The 19,147-nt window shown below is 41.3% G+C and overlaps 1 protein-coding gene across 2 annotated transcripts in view; it reads right to left on the reverse strand.

Annotated features, from left to right (window-relative positions):
* Positions 1-320: 320 nt before the first annotated feature.
* The window catches only part of prkd2 (protein kinase D2), a 55,090-nt gene continuing 36,263 nt past the window's right edge, over positions 321-19,147 (reverse strand). For both annotated transcript variants that reach the window (XM_027998942.1, XM_027998941.1), the window contains 5 exons: positions 16,671-16,832; positions 15,375-15,473; positions 13,465-13,732; positions 11,790-11,875; positions 321-1,344 (listed from right to left, as the gene is read on the reverse strand). In XM_027998942.1, the coding sequence (XP_027854743.1) occupies positions 1,120-1,344; positions 11,790-11,875; positions 13,465-13,732; positions 15,375-15,473; positions 16,671-16,832 (840 nt within the window). In that variant the 3' untranslated portion in view covers positions 321-1,119. The remainder of the gene's footprint in view (positions 1,345-11,789; positions 11,876-13,464; positions 13,733-15,374; positions 15,474-16,670; positions 16,833-19,147) is intronic.

The raw sequence follows: 19,147 nt of genomic DNA on the forward strand, positions 1-19,147 counted from the left end.
GGTTGTGATGAAGTCTGGCTCCTGTGAAAAGATGTTCCCATTTATCCGCTCGTCCTCGACAACATGTCAGTCAGCTGTGAAGACGTGCTATAATCTTGATTTCAATTGACTGCTTGATTTTAGGAACTGATGACAGTCAGACTCTCAACACAATAGGAGCAATTTCACCACTCAGTGACAACTCCTTAGACACAAGACTGATAATCTGTTAGCCGAAGGAAGAAATGTTGGAGGGGGGAAAAAAGGTCTGTCAAAAAAAGCTTAGTTTTTAGACTTCCTTCAAATTCACAGTGTCATTTATAACTTGCTATGTTTCCCCCCCCACCCCATGAGTCTATTATTGCTCCCAACTGGTGGCAATTACTATAAATAGTACATTCTTGATAGATCAATGCTTCCAATTTTTAAGGCTTTTTCATCTGCAAGACATGGATTTATGGGAATTCATTTGAGAGTAAAAATGGCTTTGACTTCCGTGCATTCAGGTGAGTAATTACCAGCAAAGAAAGTCTTTTGTTGTAGTAAAAACCCATCGCTTAAAAAGACATGGTGAGAATATTAAGGACACTTTTTTGAAGGCACACATTAGGAAGTTCTGCGGTTCTAATCAGACTATAGGCTGCTTCATATATATTTAACCATGTGGTGAAAAAACCCCTTTAGTTTGTGGTCCAAGGCCATTTCTTGCTTTGCTGTGATAAAAAATTGCAGCGAGGGAACAAGATCACGCTGCCTTTGGTGTCAGTGACAGATTTGACCAGTTCAACTGTGACTTTTTCAGAGTCTCTAAAACCTTGCTGGGTGAATCAAACATAATTTGAAATCAAAGTGGGTAGCCTTCCAAATATAAAAAAACACCCCACAAACATTCAAAGGATGAAAGAGAACCAATAACAGCAGAGGTGAGCGATAAGCAGTTCTGAGGACTCCTGGTTAGAAGAGAAAGAAATTGGATTTAGTGCAGTGAAACTGACACAAAGCAGGTTCCGAGGTTCAAACAGCAGAGTAATGTTCTCGATAGAAAAGTATGTTCTCTGCAAATTTTTATGTCTTCTCACACTCCAGGTAGACTGCACCGTCTTCTTTAAAAAAAAGAAAAGGAAAAAAAGAGTCATGTGGTCAGAGGATGCTGACTCTCTCAGTAAGGCCTTTCATGTCTGAGTCCTCCCCGCCATCATCGTCATCAGAGGCTGACGCAGGCGGAGGAGGGACGTAGTTAGCCGGGTACGACAGTTTGTGCTTCATGGCGTACATTTGCCAGCGGCTATCGTCGCTCTCGTGGGTGATGTAGCGCTCACCAAGCTTGGTCTCCAGTTCCCGCAGATCCAGCCACGTCTGGTAGTCCTGAAACACAGGAGACAGACAGGAGGATGGAAATTCAGCCTCATGAGAGCTTTCAAGTTTAGACTAAGGCTAAAAGGCTTTCCAGATTTAAAATGCACCATCAGATAAGCGGTTTAGCTTGGGTGTGTGGTTTTATTTGACAAGAAACATAACGCTGAAATTACCGTTGTCATACGAGGCAGTTTTAATCTTGTTATGACTACTTTAATAGATTAATAAATGCATGTGCAGTCCTGTACTAATAGATGTTTCTGTTTCTTTGGGTCTTGTTTTAAAGAGTGGTGAAGGTAATGAACACATTCTAATCATGTCTTCTACACTCTACTGTACACTTACTAAAACAATTAAGTCCTTACGAGGTGATGATCTTTTTAAAATGACTTTTTTAGGCCATTATTTTAGAAAGGTAACGATGTATTATAATGTTCTTATTTTGTAGGCTTGCCTAGAAAAGAGAAGTGTTTTTGGTTAACTTAACCTTTGTGGAATAAGACAACATTTGAACCTAAAACATGTGTATAGACAGTTGCATATGTGATACACCATAAAGTGGGAGAATTCAATTATCACTTGGTGATAGTCCAGAAAATCTGTTTAAGAAAATATACGCCACCACACAGAAATTAATAGTATTGCAACTAATTACATATATGGGTTTTAAAAAAAAAAAAAAGAGAAAAAAAAAAAGGGTAACGAAGGTTCGGGCAACGTCTCACCAGGAGACCGGAATTGAGGAGCCCCGCCCCTCGCTCTTCAGACAGAGTTTGGGGAAGAAGACGGTGGTTGTCCTTTTTTTCTCTCACTGACTGTTCGTCATTACAGGTTAGTAGTGTGAAGCTGGTGAGGGCTGCCCCCCCGTTAAAAATGTGGAGTAACAATGTATATTTGGATATGATTTGTAATTTGATTGATAGATGTGCTGAAACATTGAAAATAAATAAAGAAAAAAAAGGATTTGTTAGGATCGCAGTTAGCTACATTTTAGCTACAACGGTCGCATAACGGCTGTTCTGAAGATCGCTACATGTATCTTTTTTAGCTCCGTTCCACTCCCCGATTAAACATTGGTACCCTGAGATACATTGTGTTGTTTTATCTGTTAAAAAGGAGTTATTATTATTATTATTATGATTATTGTTATTATTATTATTATTACTATAGACTTTACTTTTTCTCCCTTGCGATGTAATCAATTAAACTGTAGTTTATTCAGTCGGACAGTAGTTATTGAAAACACATTAGAGTGAGCTTAAGGTTTTGTCCATTATTACATCTCCCTCTTGCAGTATTCAACATAATTAATCCTCTTATTTGAGAAATGGGTTTTTTAATGTATATCGCTGCACTCTGGATTGATTGGTGAGAGTTGATACCTTTTTTTACACAGGTGAAGGCTGTGTGTGTTTTTTGTAGCAGAAGAAAGGACACAGGAATGTGATTGTTCTAGGAAATGTTAATAATTTCATAATTTCAATAATTTGTAATAAAGACAGAGTTTGGGGAAGAAGACGGTGGTTGTCCTTTTTTTCTCTCACTGACTGTTCGTCATTACAGGCTCTCCAAGATCAAGGGAAAGCGGAAAGTCGTAAGAAGAAGAAAAAAAAAACGGAAAAACAAAACATCATTTGTTATATTCGTCACTATAAGTAGAGACGAGTAACAAACTGTGGGGGCTCGTCCGGGATCTCCTCATCAAAAATATTGGGAGAAGATCCAGAGATACCAGAACCACGTGACCAAGGTGACACAGCTGAAGGCCAGGAGTCAACCCGTGGGTGTCCAAAGTGGAAGATCAGAGTGGGAAGGAACCGCGATCCTCCACCGGAACTGCACTGCTGATCCTTAGTTCAACGTAAGCTGATCGCCGAGGAGCCACATCGCCGATTCAGAAGACAGCGCACTCGAGCTGCAGCTGAGCCACGTTGCTGATCCAGTGGACAACGTACTCTAGTTGAAGCTGAGCCAAGTTGCTGATCCAGAGGACAACGTACGCTATCTTCAGAGGAGTCAACTCATTGATTTGGAGGACAACGTGTAATTTATCAGAGGACTGAACTGGAGGACCGATCTGTAGTAGAACCAGACACCATGGCAGAGGTTCGCAAAGAGTTAATATGGAACATTAAGAAACAACTTTTCAAACTCCCAAGCGACAGTGTTTATCAGGTGGCAAAAGACATTGCTACTAATAGCCAGTATGGAGGTGAACTGGACCCAAACGATGAAGAAAGCTGCATGGACTTTGCCATCTCCTTTTTGCAGTCTGATGCCTTACTCGAGAGGAAAGACAAAGGTATGGGTTGGTTGCTGGATTTGAATGATTTGATATATAAGCTAACGAATGCTGATGCTACTGATAATTCTGGAGAAAGTGTGTTAGATGATGTTTGTGCACGCATTAAACCTAGTCACACTCAGTCTATAACAATCAAACACTCCACATTACAACCCCATGCTCACTTTAACAGTACAGTCATGCAGTCCCAGCCTGACTCTATTACCCAACCCAACACAAAAATGGGGTCGGTAGAAGGTCTGAGACAGCTGTATGAAGAACTGGGCGAGAAACTCAGGCAGTATGAATCTAGTGTGACCACACCAATTCCAGTTTCTCTCCACCAAGTTGAGTCAGAGTTATATAACAGGCCACAAATGACCCCGGATCAACCTGTGTGTCTGAAGGACCTCTCCTACCTGCAGCGCAAAGATTTCAAAGTACACGGTGGTCAGGTTGGAGATCAGAACTCTGATTTAAGCTACAACAACATCAGTAAACAAATCGATGAGGGAGTAAAAGAGGGTTTCACAGAGACTGAAGTGGTCAGGGGGGTGTTGAGGATTATAAAACCAGGAGCCTTTAAAGACATGCTCATAAACAAAGACTCAATCACTGTATCTGAGCTCAAAGGCTTCCTCAGGTCCCACCTCGGAGAGAAAGCATCGACTGAGATGTTCCAGGAATTGATGTGTGCCAGGCAATCAGACCAAGAACCACCTCAACAGTTCCTGTACCGCATGATTGGGCTAAAACAGAAACTTCTTTTTCAAACTCGGCACACCAGTACAGACATCACATATGACCCCAAGACCATCCAAAAAGTCTTTCTCCACACCATATACCAGGATTTAGGAACGAAACATGCATACCTCCGACAGAGACTGAGGCCCCTGATTGCAAACAGCCAAGTTACAGATGAGGAAATCCTCAGCCAAGTCATGAAAATCATGAGTGATGAGAATGAGCACCAACGCAGGCTGAGCCAACTCCCTAGACAAAAGACAACACAAGCACACAGTACCAAAGCTGAAACAGGAGGTGATTACAACAAGTCACAAGATGCAGCAGCAGACAGTAAGAATCTCCAGACAATAGGACAGCTCAGTGCTCAAGTTGAAGCCTTGACTCAGATGGTGGCTTCATTGATGGACCTGCATACAGCTAACCCACAAGTGTCTCTGCCTCTAACTAGGTCAGCCCACATGCAGCCACGCCCTCCCTACCAACCATCCTCAAGCAGCTGGCCACAACCTCTGTTGAGGCAACCCGCAGCTCAGATGAGGGGCAGGATGGCTCGTTGCCCTGTGTGTACTGAGCAGAACTCACAGGTGTGTAACCACTGCTTTACATGTGGAGAAGCAGGGCACAGGGCGATTGGGTGCCTGAAGCGAATGCAGCCACAGGGAAACGGGACTCGGTCTCTGATGAGGGACACCCAGAGACCGGTGAGCAATTCCAGTCCCGAACAGTAGGTCAAGCTTCAAGTCAAATAGCCAGACGCCTCCAACGAAGACAACGTCAGGAGCCTCATACACCTCTCAGCCAGAGAACAGTCACCTGTAAAGCACCCCTCGTTGGAAAGAAAAGCCTCCTGAAATGCCTGCTTGGTGGCTACCCAATTACAGCCCTATTTGATTCAGGGTCACAAGTGAGTATAATTGACCAAGAATGGGCTGCCACTCACATCTCAAATTGTACAGTGAGACCCCTTTCTGAGCTATTAGAGGAGGAACTCAGTGTCTATGCAGTTACAGGTCATTCAGTGCCGTACAGTGGATGGGTGGAGCTCACTGTCAACTTAGCAGGAAACGATGACCCCAACCTGACCATACAGGCTCCATTTCTTGTCAGTCAGCTGCCCCTGCCCCAGCCCCTTCTTGGAGCCAATGTACTGGAAGAGATCATTAAAAGGAAGGAGTCATCGGGTGAGGCGGTTACCACAGTGGTCAGTCTCCTCCGTGATGCATTTGGGATAGAGGAGGAACAGGTGGAGGCCATTGTGAGTTTCATCCAGGTGCCTCCCAGAGCCTATGATGATCCAGTCACAATAAGGGTGGGTAGAGACCACACTATTATCCCCCCTGGGAGAACAGTTCATGTGTGGTGCAGGGTACCCCCAAATTTTAACATCATTGACCCTTTTGTCCTATACGAGCCTGCAGGGGGGAGCACTGTTTTAGGACACTTGGGTGTGGGGGAGGGCCTCTTAAAAGTCAATGAGGCCAGGCGACCATATGTTAAAGTGCCCATCTCCAATCACTCAAAACATGAGGTCACCCTACCCAAAAGAACCCCCCTGGGAACCATCCAACATGTCACAAAGGTCCTGGAGACCAGCACTCCAGGGTCCCACCAAAAAGAAATGGCTGCAGTTAGGGTCAATGGAGTTGCATCCTCCAGCAGCTCTCCAACTGACTCCTGGCTCCCTCCTGTCGAGGTCAGTCACCTAAGCCTCGAACAACAAGAGGTGGTGAAGAAAGTGCTCTGTGAGGAGTGTGGAGCCTTCTCCCGTGACGGTGATGACATTGGATGCATCCCTTCTCTGCAGATGGAAATTAGGACTAAGGATGATATCCCAGTCCAAAGAGCCTATGCATCCATTCCAAAGCCACTCTACAAAGAAGTGAAGGAGTACATCCAGGAACTTCTGGTTAAAGGTTGGATTGTGAAATCTCAGTCACCATATGCAGCCCCTGTCATATGTGTCAGGAAGAAAGATGGGTCCTTACGACTCTGCGTCGACTACCGACTCCTCAACAACAAAACCGTACCTGACCGCCACCCCATCCCTAGAATCCAAGACCTCACCGACTCCCTAGGAGGATATGCTTGGTTCTCAATTCTGGACCAAGGGAAAGCCTACCATCAAGGCTTCATTGCTGAAGGGTCAAGGTACCTGACTGCGTTCATAACCCCATGGGGCCTGTACGAGTGGGTCCGAATACCGTTTGGGTTGTCAAACGCACCAGCAGCTTTTCAAAGGAGCATGGAGGGGATGCTTGACGAGCTGAGAGATGAGTACTGCATCCCTTACCTCGATGATGTTCTGTGCTTCTCCAGATCGTTTGAAGAGCATGTGCAGGTGTTACGCAGAGTCCTCCAAGCCTTACAGCGTCATGGTGTAAAGTTGAAACCAGAGAAATGCGAGCTCTTTCGCAAGGAGGTCAGGTACGTTGGGCGATTGGTGTCGGCAGATGGAGTAAGGATGGACCCCAAAGATTTTGAAGCAGTACAAACACTGAAACACAAGACACCACAAACAGTTGGGGACATCAGGCAAATGCTCGGGTTCCTGAGCTATTACCGAACATATGTGCAGGATTTTTCACGTATAGCCAAGCCCCTGTATGACCTGCTTCAGTCAAAGGCCGACACTTCTCAGCTTAAATCGCCACAGGGAAAAACAAAAGGCCACCAGCAGTCCTCTCGGACTCCAATAGAGTGGACCAAAGAACATCAACAGGTCCTTGAGCAGCTCATTGACCGACTGACCAAACCCCCAGTGCTGGCATACCCCGACTTCGACCGCCCTTTCACACTTCATACTGATGCCTCGCAAAAGGGTCTGGGTGCGGTTCTCTACCAAGTTCAGGATGGAAAAATGAGGGTGATTGGATATGGTTCACGCACACTGACACCAGCGGAACAGAATTATCACCTACACAGTGGCAAACTTGAATTCCTGGCATTGAAGTGGGCGATATGTGACAAGTTCCGTGATTATCTGTTCTATGCCCCACATTTTACAGTCTTCACGGACAACAACCCACTCACATACATCCTGAGCACTGCCAAGCTTAATGCAGTGGGTCACCGGTGGGTGGGGCAGTTGGCTGACTTCCACTTTGACATCAAATACCGACCAGGTAAAACTGCCATTGATGCTGACACCTTGTCACGATGGCCCCTAGATATAGACACTTTTATGGCTGAATGCTCTGAAGAACTATCAGAGGACACAGTCTGTGCTGCATGGGAAGGAAGCCGGAGAGCTCAACAGAGAGATGTGGCCTGGGTGGCAGCCCTCAACTTGTCACACCCTAGCCAAACCCAGTTCGAGGGTCTGCAGACAGTCAGTCATGATGAGCTGGTGAGGGAACAAAGGAAAGACCCCGCCATTGGGAAAGTTGTGGAGTTGAAACAACAAGACAAACCACTAACAGAGGAAGAAAGAAATAAAGTTGACGGACACACGAGGAGGCTGCTGGGAGAGTGGGGCAAATTATACCTGGAGAATGACCTGCTCTACAGAAAAACTGTGAGTCGACAACAATTGGTTCTGCCCGCCACATATAAACAAACAGTTCTGACTCACCTCCACAACAACCTGAATCATGTTGGCGTTGAAAAAGTGCTGAGCTTGGCAAGGGAGCGATTCTACTGGCCTTTCATGAAAAGTGATATAGAGAATTACATCACCAGGAAATGCTCATGCATCAAACAGAAGAAACCAGTCACAAATGAAAGAGTTCCAATGGGAAGTATTACATCGACCTCTCCCCTCGAGCTGCTATGCATCGATTTCCTTCACTTGGAAGCCAGCAGGGGTGGGTACGAGTACATCCTGGTTGTGATTGACCACTTTACCAGGTTTGCCCAAGCCTATCCCACCAAGAACAAGGCTGGTAAGACAGCAGCCGACCGGCTTTTCAATGATTTCATCCCGAGATTTGGGTACCCTGCCAAACTCCATCATGACCAGGGTCGGGAGTTTGAGAATGAGCTCTTTAAGAACCTCAGACGATTAGCTGGTGTGGCCCATTCAAGAACCTCCCCATATCACCCCCAGGGCAATCCGGCCGAACGACTAAATCGTACCTTACTGCAGATGCTCCGGACTCTGGGGGAGAAAGAGAAAGAGAACTGGAAGGATCACCTACCTCATGTGCTCCATGCCTACAACTGTACAAAGCATGAGGCCACAGGGTTCTCCCCGTACTATCTGTTGTATGGTCGACATCCTCGCCTCCCTGTTGACATCCTCTTTGGTCTCATAACAGACCAGGAGGCCGAACTTAAAGAGCCAAATGGATATGCCGAGAGGTGGGCTCGGAAAATGACTGAGGCATATCAGATAGCCAGTGCAAACAGCCAACAATCCAGCATAAAGGGAAAAACATACTATGACAAGAAGAGCAGAGGTGTCGTCCTTCAGCCTGGAGACAGAGTACTGGTACGCAATCTCGGTGAACGTGGGGGCCCTGGAAAGCTGAGAAACTACTGGGAGCAACAGATCTTCATCGTCAGAGAGCAGGTGGGTGACAATCCTGTCTATAAAGTCAGCCCTGAGCGAGGAGGTCAGCCAGTTCGCACTCTACACCGAAACCTACTGTTACAGGTAAACGACTTACCTATAGAACCAGTCCAGAACCTGACCACAAGTACAGCAGAGTCACAAAGGAAAGCCAAAAAGAGTTCAAACGATCTTCAGGCCAGACATGCTGTACTGTACTCAAACACAGATGACTCTGATGAAGAGGAGGATGAGGGAACACCTCATTACTGGCTTCGAATACCTGTGGAGAGACCCAGACCAAACGGTCACCCACCTGATCAAAATGCTACCGATGCTTTCCAAGAGATAGCTGAAGAGAATGAAACCAGTTTGATGGAAGCAATCCCAACCGAACCTGGACAGGAAGGAGAATGTGTCAGAAGTGGAAGGCCGGGGTCAAGCAGTGGAGATGGACAAAATGTTGAGGAGCTCCAGTCCACATTCATGGAGGACATACATTCTGCACCTCAAGAGGATAATACCCCAACACCTGACATGGAACACCCAGTCCCCCTGAGACGGTCTACAAGAGAAAGACGACCAAGACAGATGTTCACTTACACGACTCTGGGTCAACCAGTGTACCAGCCGCACCCCATGGTGAATGCAGTTGGAACCCAACCAATGCAGTGTATGCACCAGTGTTTCCCCTCACCGTACTTCCATCCTATCCAACCCCCACCCATTAGCCCTTACTCTTACCTACCTGTTATGTGTCCAATACACTGTAGATAGAACACTTGGGAAAGATAGTTACATACCTGAACCACACATACACCATACATTACATATCCATCTACTGTAAAATATACATCATACACTGTATACTCACCTTGAGCGACCTGCAACACAAAACACTACATATTTTTGTTTTGCAATGTTTTGAAAAAATTTATGTTCAGTCAAGTTATTTTGGAGACTTAAGTGTCAGGAGCCACCTTTGTTTGTTGGGGAGTGTGTGATACACCATAAAGTGGGAGAATTCAATTATCACTTGGTGATAGTCCAGAAAATCTGTTTAAGAAAATATACGCCACCACACAGAAATTAATAGTATTGCAACTAATTACATATATGGGTTTTAAAAAAAAAAAAAAAGAGAAAAAAAAAAAGGGTAACGAAGGTTCGGGCAACGTCTCACCAGGAGACCGGAATTGAGGAGCCCCGCCCCTCGCTCTTCAGACAGAGTTTGGGGAAGAAGACGGTGGTTGTCCTTTTTTTCTCTCACTGACTGTTCGTCATTACAGGTTAGTAGTGTGAAGCTGGTGAGGGCTGCCCCCCGTTAAAAATGTGGAGTAACAATGTATATTTGGATATGATTTGTAATTTGATTGATAGATGTGCTGAAACATTGAAAATAAATAAAGAAAAAAAAAGGATTTGTTAGGATCGCAGTTAGCTACATTTTAGCTACAACGGTCGCATAACGGCTGTTCTGAAGATCGCTACATGTATCTTTTTTAGCTCCGTTCCACTCCCCGATTAAACATTGGTACCCTGAGATACATTGTGTTGTTTTATCTGTTAAAAAGGAGTTATTATTATTATTATTATGATTATTGTTATTATTATTATTATTACTATAGACTTTACTTTTTCTCCCTTGCGATGTAATCAATTAAACTGTAGTTTATTCAGTAGGACAGTAGTTATTGAAAACACATTAGAGTGAGCTTAAGGTTTTGTCCATTATTACATCTCCCTCTTGCAGTATTCAACATAATTAATCCTCTTATTTGAGAAATGGGTTTTTTAATGTATATATCGCTGCACTCTGGATTGATTGGTGAGAGTTGATACCTTTTTTTACACAGGTGAAGGCTGTGTGTGTTTTTTGTAGCAGAAGAAAGGACACAGGAATGTGATTGTTCTAGGAAATGTTAATAATTTCATAATTTCAATAATTTGTAATAAAGACAGAGTTTGGGGAAGAAGACGGTGGTTGTCCTTTTTTTCTCTCACTGACTGTTCGTCATTACAGGCTCTCCAAGATCAAGGGAAAGCGGAAAGTCGTAAGAAGAAGAAAAAAAAAACGGAAAAACAAAACATCATTTGTTATATTCGTCACTATAAGTAGAGACGAGTAACACATAATATATAGAATTAGATAAAATATCATAATGGAGACCAAGCTGCATTCTCGTTATTATCCACATGCTATGACGCAAAATCTTTCATGGAACTCCAGACCAGGGAAAACAGACGGTCATTTTATTTTTCCTTTTATGCTAAATTATGGCTCCAACAGCTGTGGCTTTCTCACACATCTTCTTACTAATGCCCATGTAGCCCACTCCAGTCTGGTGTAGATTGTACCAACATCTTTTCACAGTTTGTTGACCTCACCCTTGATGGTGGAAAGGTTGGAAAAAAACTGATTTTGCAGGTAGTCTTCTTAACACACATGACAAGCTGAGATAAAGAGCATCAACTATTGTTTTAACTGTATGATTTCTGGGAAACAGTGCATTTTCAGGTGGATCAAATATTTATTTCACAATTTTTGATATGCAAATTAATTTGTAACTTTCATGTAAAAATATTTATTTCTTTTTGTTTACACTTGGGTTCTTATCTTTAAACCTTTGCTACATAAAAATGAAGACCATGCAGTCCTTGGCGACTGAGCAAACTTGCAAAATAAGAGCAGGTTATTTTCCCACTATGTACACACATCAGCCTTGAACTTCCAATTTTTTAGGTGCAGAATCTTTGGATTTATATGCAAAATATAATTTAACAGTTTTAATCCATTCCATTTCAAGTACAGTTCCTGTACTTGAAATGGAATGGATAAAGAATGGACAAAGTAATGGACAAAAAACTTCTACTTTTATCAATGTCTCTAAATAATGTGTGTGAGAGATCAGATAAATGGTTTCTTTAACTTACCTGTAAATATGAATGGCTCAAACTTTTGTCGACACTGTAGCGTTTCCTCATCTTGACTTGCAGCAGGTTGTTAATCAAGTCAGTAGCTGGGAACACAATAATAGTGAGATTGTTTATTAAAATTAAACTCACTGTTATATCAAATAGCAATGAGTTTCTATATGTTTTACAAAGCTGTTAAAAAATTAATACAAATAAATTAAGAAGAGCAAGTATCAAATAAACATAGTAGCAAATAAATGTTCTTAATTCATTTACGTAAAAAATAATTAAGAGATTTTTTTTCTTGGCTTTTTCATCAAACCCATTGTTAGAGCCATAAATAGGAAATATTTAAGTTATTTGTATGATGGTTTGTTTTTTATTTTTATTATATTTAGTAAGAAGACTGATATTTGTTCAGGCCATTTTTATTGTGAAATTTAGATTTATTTTGAAAGGCTTGCTTCCTGTCAGGCCATCTATTGTATTAGAAAAACTTGACGGATTACTAAGACACGGAGCAATACAGTTTTTGACCGTGTAAGCTGTGTATATTTTGGAAAAGGAAAAAGAGGAATTGTTAAACTGATGTATCGTCATTTTTGTATTTGCATTTTTAGCTATTTTTTTACAGATAAAGAATTTTTTGTTAAAATTCACGGTTTGCATGCGTCCTTTACTTCCAGTGTCTAAGGAATGACACAGATATTGGATCTGTTGCCATATCACCCATCCTAAGCTTATTGTAGGAAAGAGGGGTTGTTCTCTATCCATAGTGATCAAACATTACACTTAAATTAAGAAGTGTATGTTGTAACTGCTGTTATTTTTGAAATGTTAGCCCTGAGGCAAGCCCTAAAAACTTTCTTTGTATTTAGGAAAATCTCAGAACTGGAAAAAAGTCAGCAGAGAGAGGAAAGATGTGCTTGACATAAACTAAATTAAAGCGTAAATTGAAAGCTTCGGTCTCAGACTGGAAGAAGGAGAGTTGGCAATTCTAGTTGACATTTCTGTTGATTTTACCGTTTAGAGATATCGACTTGCTGTGGAGTCAAACTTAGAGGTTTTACATGAAACTGTTGAACGACTATTTAGGATATTATAAATATGTCAGAAATATGGCAGTGTTGTTGCTTCAACTAAAAAACTAGCCACAGACAGGCTGAGGCTAGGTGGTTAAATTTCTAACGCTGTGAATGTTGCTTCTGCTGGAGCTAGAAAGGTCTGCGGTTACAAATGTCTGTGTCTCTGGTGGTTTTGCTGGAGCAACACTTTCATGGGAGTGGTGAAAGACACCAGTTTTTGGGGGGGGTTTGGGTTCATAGGTCCAAACTGTGAGTTCCTCAGTCATTTCCTGCCTTCTTACTGGTTGCACACTGTTAAAATCTAATATTTCCTCATACTACGAGTCCACTAAAGTGGGGAAACAAAGTCTGACTGTCAGAAATACAACCACAGAAGTCAGAGGCACCAAAGTGTTGAAAAGTAATACCCAGATAGTTCCTGAAAAGTCTGAGTTCCTTTATGCCTTGCATAGCTCACATAAAGTTGGTGATTAATAATACAAGTTTAAAGTAGTCGCCTAAAATGTCAATAAGGTTGAGTTACAGTCTCTGTGTGTGCTTTCTGCAAAAGACAAATGCTAAACTTTAATCAATTTAGCCCATTATTGATTAAACCCCTTCCCATTTACCATCTTTGGAGATCTTTTTCCAGGGGTTGACCGGGTACATGAATGCCGCGTTTTGAATCTGGTCATTGATGTCCTCGTCCTCATTGAAGGGAAACGTGCCGCTAAGGCTGACATACATGATGACGCCGACCGACCACATGTCCAGCGAGCGGTTGTAGCCCTGGTTCAGCAGAACCTCTGGGGCCAAGTAGGCAGGTGTGCCGACGACAGAGCGACGGAAAGACTTCTCACCGATGATGCGTGCAAAACCAAAGTCGCACAGCTTCACCTGGAACCAACAAGAAGACGATCAATTGCACCAAGGGAGGTGCTTTTTAGAATAAGACTGCATAAAAGTAAATTAGGGAATTACTATGCTATATACAATTAAAACCAAAGACACACATTTTTTTTCTTATTGTTTGGAGTGAAATCAGATCAAAACTCTAATTTTAGGTCAGTCACAATTACCAAAATTACTTCCATTTACTAAATGTTAGAAAACGTATTGGGAACTTTTTTTTTTGACATATTTTTTGTAACTTTCTTCAAATTTGTTAAGGTCTTTAGTTAGTACCAGGGATAATTTTAGGTTGAACTGTATGATTTCGGTCAAACCTTTTGGATTTTCTTCCTGAAGTTTCTCACAGTAAAGTTTGCTGGAGTTTTGGTCCATTCCTCCTGACAGAACCGGTGAAACTCAGTCAGGTTTGTACGCTGCCTCACTCTCAAATGTTTTTCATATCTTCCCACAACTTCTCCATATTTCAAGCTTTGTGGTGGCAACACCAAAACACTGACTTTGTTGACCTTAAGCCCCTTTGTAGCCACTTTAGCTATCTGCTTATGGTCAATATCCATTCTGAAGATCAATCTACAGCCAAGCTTTCATTTCCTGGCTGATGTCTTTAGATGTTGCTTCAGTATTTCCACATAATGTTCTTTCCTCATGAAGGCATTTATTTTAGGAAGTGGACCTCCTCCAGGAAATCATCTCCACAACATAATGCTTCAAAGCTAAAATGGTACAAACATCCCTGCTTTTCCTCCAAATGTAAGGATGGTTGTTACGGCAAAACAGTTACACTTTAGTTTCATCAGACCACAGGACAAGTCTCCAAAAATGAAAACGTTTGTCCTTGTGTGCATCTACAAACTGCAATCTGGCTTTTTATATTTTGTTTGAAGTAAAGGTTTCATCCTTCCAGCCCATGTCGGTACAGGACATATTTTACTGTCGATAAGGACTCTGTATTACCAGCTACAACACCATCTTCATCGTCTTTGGCTTTTGAGCAGGAGTTGATTTGCACATTCATATATTCATGTCTGAGACATGCAACCCGTTTTCTTCCTGCGCAGTACGATGGTTGGACATTCCCACCATGCCTATATTTGTTTGAACACACGAATGCAGCACCTTCAATCATTTGGAAATTGTTCCTAAAGAAGCAACAAACTTGTGCAGCTGCACAATTCTCTTCCTGAGGTACTGGCTGACTTGTTTGGACTTTCCCATCATGTCAAACAAGAAAGGAGTGTGTGTTTTGGTGCGGCCTTAAAATACACCCACTGGTATAATCCTGATTAACTCAAATGTGTCAGTTAACCTGTCAGAGGTTTGTGGATAAATGTCCAAAATGTCTGACCAAAGTCGTACGGCTTAAAAAACCATTATTTCTAACAATAACCAAATACATGCAAACTGCTGAATTTAAAGAAAGTTACAAAAAAGGTTCCTAGTAAGTTTTCCGACATTTAGCAAATAGAAGAAATTTTGATAATTTTAACCAACTTAAAACAAGGAAGGTTTGGTCCGATTTAACTTGAGACAGTGAGGCATAAATCCTGTATGTGTCTTTTTATCCAGTGTGCATAAATATCTGGTTTCAACTGTATAGATAAGCCCTGTTGCTTGTTTGTGTGGGTACCTGCGGGAACGGATCGGCTGAGGCAAGCAGCACATTCTCAGGTTTCAGATCACAGTGAACGATATTCTTGAAGTGGAGATGTCTGAGAGCTGCAAGAATCTTCTCACAAACAGAAAAGCATGCCACAGACCACACAATCAGGAAATGACTCAAAGGAAAATACAAATGGTAACTCTTATGAAGTTGCCCATATAGAACTGTCAAAAAGATGCCCCCTCAGAACCCTTCTTTTTTTTTTCCTTTCACCTAAAGATCATCTAACAAATTATGATATCAGAAAACATAAACTGAGTAAACATGTGAAGGTCTTTTCAAATGATGATTTCATTTATTAAGAGAAAAAACAGCAATCCAAAACAATGATTGCGAAAAAGTAATTACCGAAACATAAGAAGTGCTGAGACCGTCCTTGGTTGCAACCGCTGCCACCAAGCATTAACTGGCAATTAATGTTTCGCATCACTGTTTATGTATGTTGCTGTTGTTAGGACCAGAGTACTGCTGGTCATTTTCATGCTGCACAACTCAGATGACCATAAAGTGACAGAATAAAGGCTGAGCATTTCCCTTAAGATTTTCTGGTAAGTAATAAAATTATTGACTCTACCAGTGTAAGCAAGTCATCCAGGTCCGAAGCACAACATTAGGCCCAGACCATCACAGTACCACCACATTATTTGACTGTCAAATATAGTTTTTTTTTTTATCTCTTGAAGAATTTATCATTTGACAACTACAGTCTATCTTCACTCATATTAAAAGAGTGAAAACAAAATCTTATTAAAATATGGGTAAGACTTTATTTGACGGGGTGTGCATAAGACTGACATAACAGTTGTCATGAACATGAAGGAGCCTTTATGAATGTTTACGACTGCTGTCATGAAGTGTCAATCAGTAAATAATGACACTTTTAAATCCATGTTGCATTAAAAGTCCATCAACATTGTCAACTTTGCATTATAAGTGTCATTATTTGCCAAATGACACTTTGTGACAAGTCATAAACGTCGATAAAGACTCCTTCATGTTCATAACAGGTGTTATGACATGTATATGACAGCGTCGTGTCAGCCTTATGAACACCACCTCAAATAAAGTGTTACCAGAATTTGTTTGACAATGTGAAACATTTAAAATGGATTTTTAAAAAAAGCAGAAACAGAAAAATTCTATATAATTCTATAAAGTTTTTCACAGTACGGCATACATAGTCCAACAGCAGAAATGCTTAGCACATGTTACATAAACAGCATTTAGTTGCAATCTGTTGTTCTGCTGGAGACAAAAGCACACCTGTGTGATGAGGAATTTAGTTAGCCTCTCCGGTAGCCTTCCCTTCTCGCTGGAAAGGATCATCTCCAGCATGTCACCATGCAGCTTCTCCATCACCACAAACACTTTCTCTGGGGTTTCAAACATACACTCCAGGTTCACTATTCCCAGATGTCGCAAGCTCTGGTTGAAAGAAAACAAAGTTTGGTCAAGAAGTTGTAAGCAAGTTGAAAACTTTGGAGAGTGAGAAAAAAACTGAGGTGAGTGAATTGAAGAATTGTGTAAGACATGTTTCGATAAAGTTAGGTTTAAAATGGCAAGGATGCATCTGAAGGTGTGTAACAGAGGGAAAAAAGCAGACTTTCACATGCATGCAAAAACAGGAAGGCACAGTTACACACAATGTCAGCGTGGGACCATAAACCACAGGAAATATAATGTGAAACAAGATGAGGAACATTTTAAAGAGTTATTAGTAAACAAACCCTGTTCCATAAAATAGAATATAACTGAAAATTCCCTTTACTTCAGTAACTCAATTCACTGAGTAAATGAATCATATTATAGATTAATTACACACATGCTGACACTTTAGAGCCTTTAGTTCTGTTAATTATAATGATTTTCAGCCTATAGCTAATCAAAACATCATATGTAGGATTAGAATGTTACATCAAACCAATTTCAGAAGCACAGAAAAGCGGAATTAATTAAAAGTATATTTAATACCTGCCTAATTTGTTTTGTCTAAAGCAAATTTGTTATTGAACTGGTCAACTCTGGTCTGTAAATAGTGAATCTACCTCCACCTGCTGGTTAAAAGAATATACCTGAGCCATAGACCATAAAAGAACTTAATCCAAAAGCAGTCTGTAGTTATAAAACATCAAATTACAATGCTTCCGTGAGCCCAGTGAATCTAAAGAACCAAATGAACTGTTAAAAGACACGCTGCATCTTCTTTGCTAATTCAAGTCTCAAGGATTATAGTATAGTGAAGTATTTTCAAAAGGCTGGTCCACCTTTTAAGTTGGACCACTTTCATTCCAACCAAGACAGGTTTATTGAGGCCACTAAAGTCACAACCTTCTCGCCTGAATCACAAGGGGAGATATGTGAGAATATGATTTATCAACCAAAGCATCAAGTTCAACACCATCATCCCAGACTCTCTGGTGAACCTAACTGTTTTCCTCGTCCATCACCTCCTTAATGAAGTGCAGCAGCATGAGGTAAAACCTTTGACCAATTTCTCCTCGTTTTACACACTGAGCAATAACGCTCCTCAGGGCGGTGTGCTAAGCCTACTACTTTGCTTTGCACACATGAGTGTACTTCCACCTATTCTGGAAACTCCATCCTAAAATTTGCTTATGACACCACTGTGGTTAGGCTGATCGCAGGTGGCAGTGAAAACGATTGAGGTTCTAGTCATGACAGATTGGTGCTACTCAAATAATCTGCAACTGAAATCCACAAATCAACAGATCTGATCTGAAACACGTCATCTTTTTGCTGACCCCAGATGACGTCTGCAACCCTCACTGCCTAACCAAAGGAAGAAATATTTCACAATGTCTTTCACAAGAGAGTTGACATCTACACCAACACCAGCTAGCAGTGGATTAAGTTAAGATTAACAGACTGGAAAACAGATTTAGCTCAAAAACTCCAACCGCACTGAGTATGAACATACACTAATCTCAGTTGAAAGGTAAAAATTTTAATTTTTATTATTCATATTTCATATCTTGCTCAGTGCAACAACATAGTCATATTCAATCAATTGAAATGTTACTTTTAATCTATTGTTATTAGTATTGACAACCTTTAAGCAGGTATTAAACCTACTTTTCAGAAAGGCTACATTTCTGCATTAAAACGTTTTTAATTGATCTGATGTAATATACTGATCTTAAACATCCTGTTTTCTTTAACTGTAAGTGGAAAATCATCATAATCAACAGAAATAAATGCTTTAAAACATCAATGTTTGTGTAATTAAGCTGCATAATGTGCTTTACTTGATGATAAAGTTCCTGAAGTAAATGGACTTTGTCATAATATTTCAAGTTATTGAATGGGCCTGTACAAGTTACAGTGTAGGAGTACAAGTCAAATGTTTTCAGGGTGTAAAAGATTGACGCCATTAAGTTTTGAACTGTGAGCTAGTGCTTCAACTTCATTGCTCCACACATTGTGGGCATTCTCCAGCTTCAACATACAGTGCTCTCTGCTGGTCACCTTCGTTATTACAACATTTCGCTGCCTATCAGCACATGTGCATTTGTTTGCATTATTTATAGTTTCCTGTACTTTAATGTAAAGCCTTCTCCTCTGATTCAGATACTGATTTAAATGACTTTCTATTTGCAACAGACAGTTTTATGTTGAAGGTTGTTTTGTTAGGGATGTTCATCAAAATGTCTGACATAAAACTGTTCGATAGTCTGTTAGTTTTCTTATCTTCAAGTCTTTTGGTAGGTGAATGATTAATA

This window comes from Xiphophorus couchianus, chromosome 18 (genome assembly GCF_001444195.1).
Source record: "Xiphophorus couchianus chromosome 18, X_couchianus-1.0, whole genome shotgun sequence".
Classification (NCBI taxonomy): domain Eukaryota; kingdom Metazoa; phylum Chordata; class Actinopteri; order Cyprinodontiformes; family Poeciliidae; genus Xiphophorus; species Xiphophorus couchianus.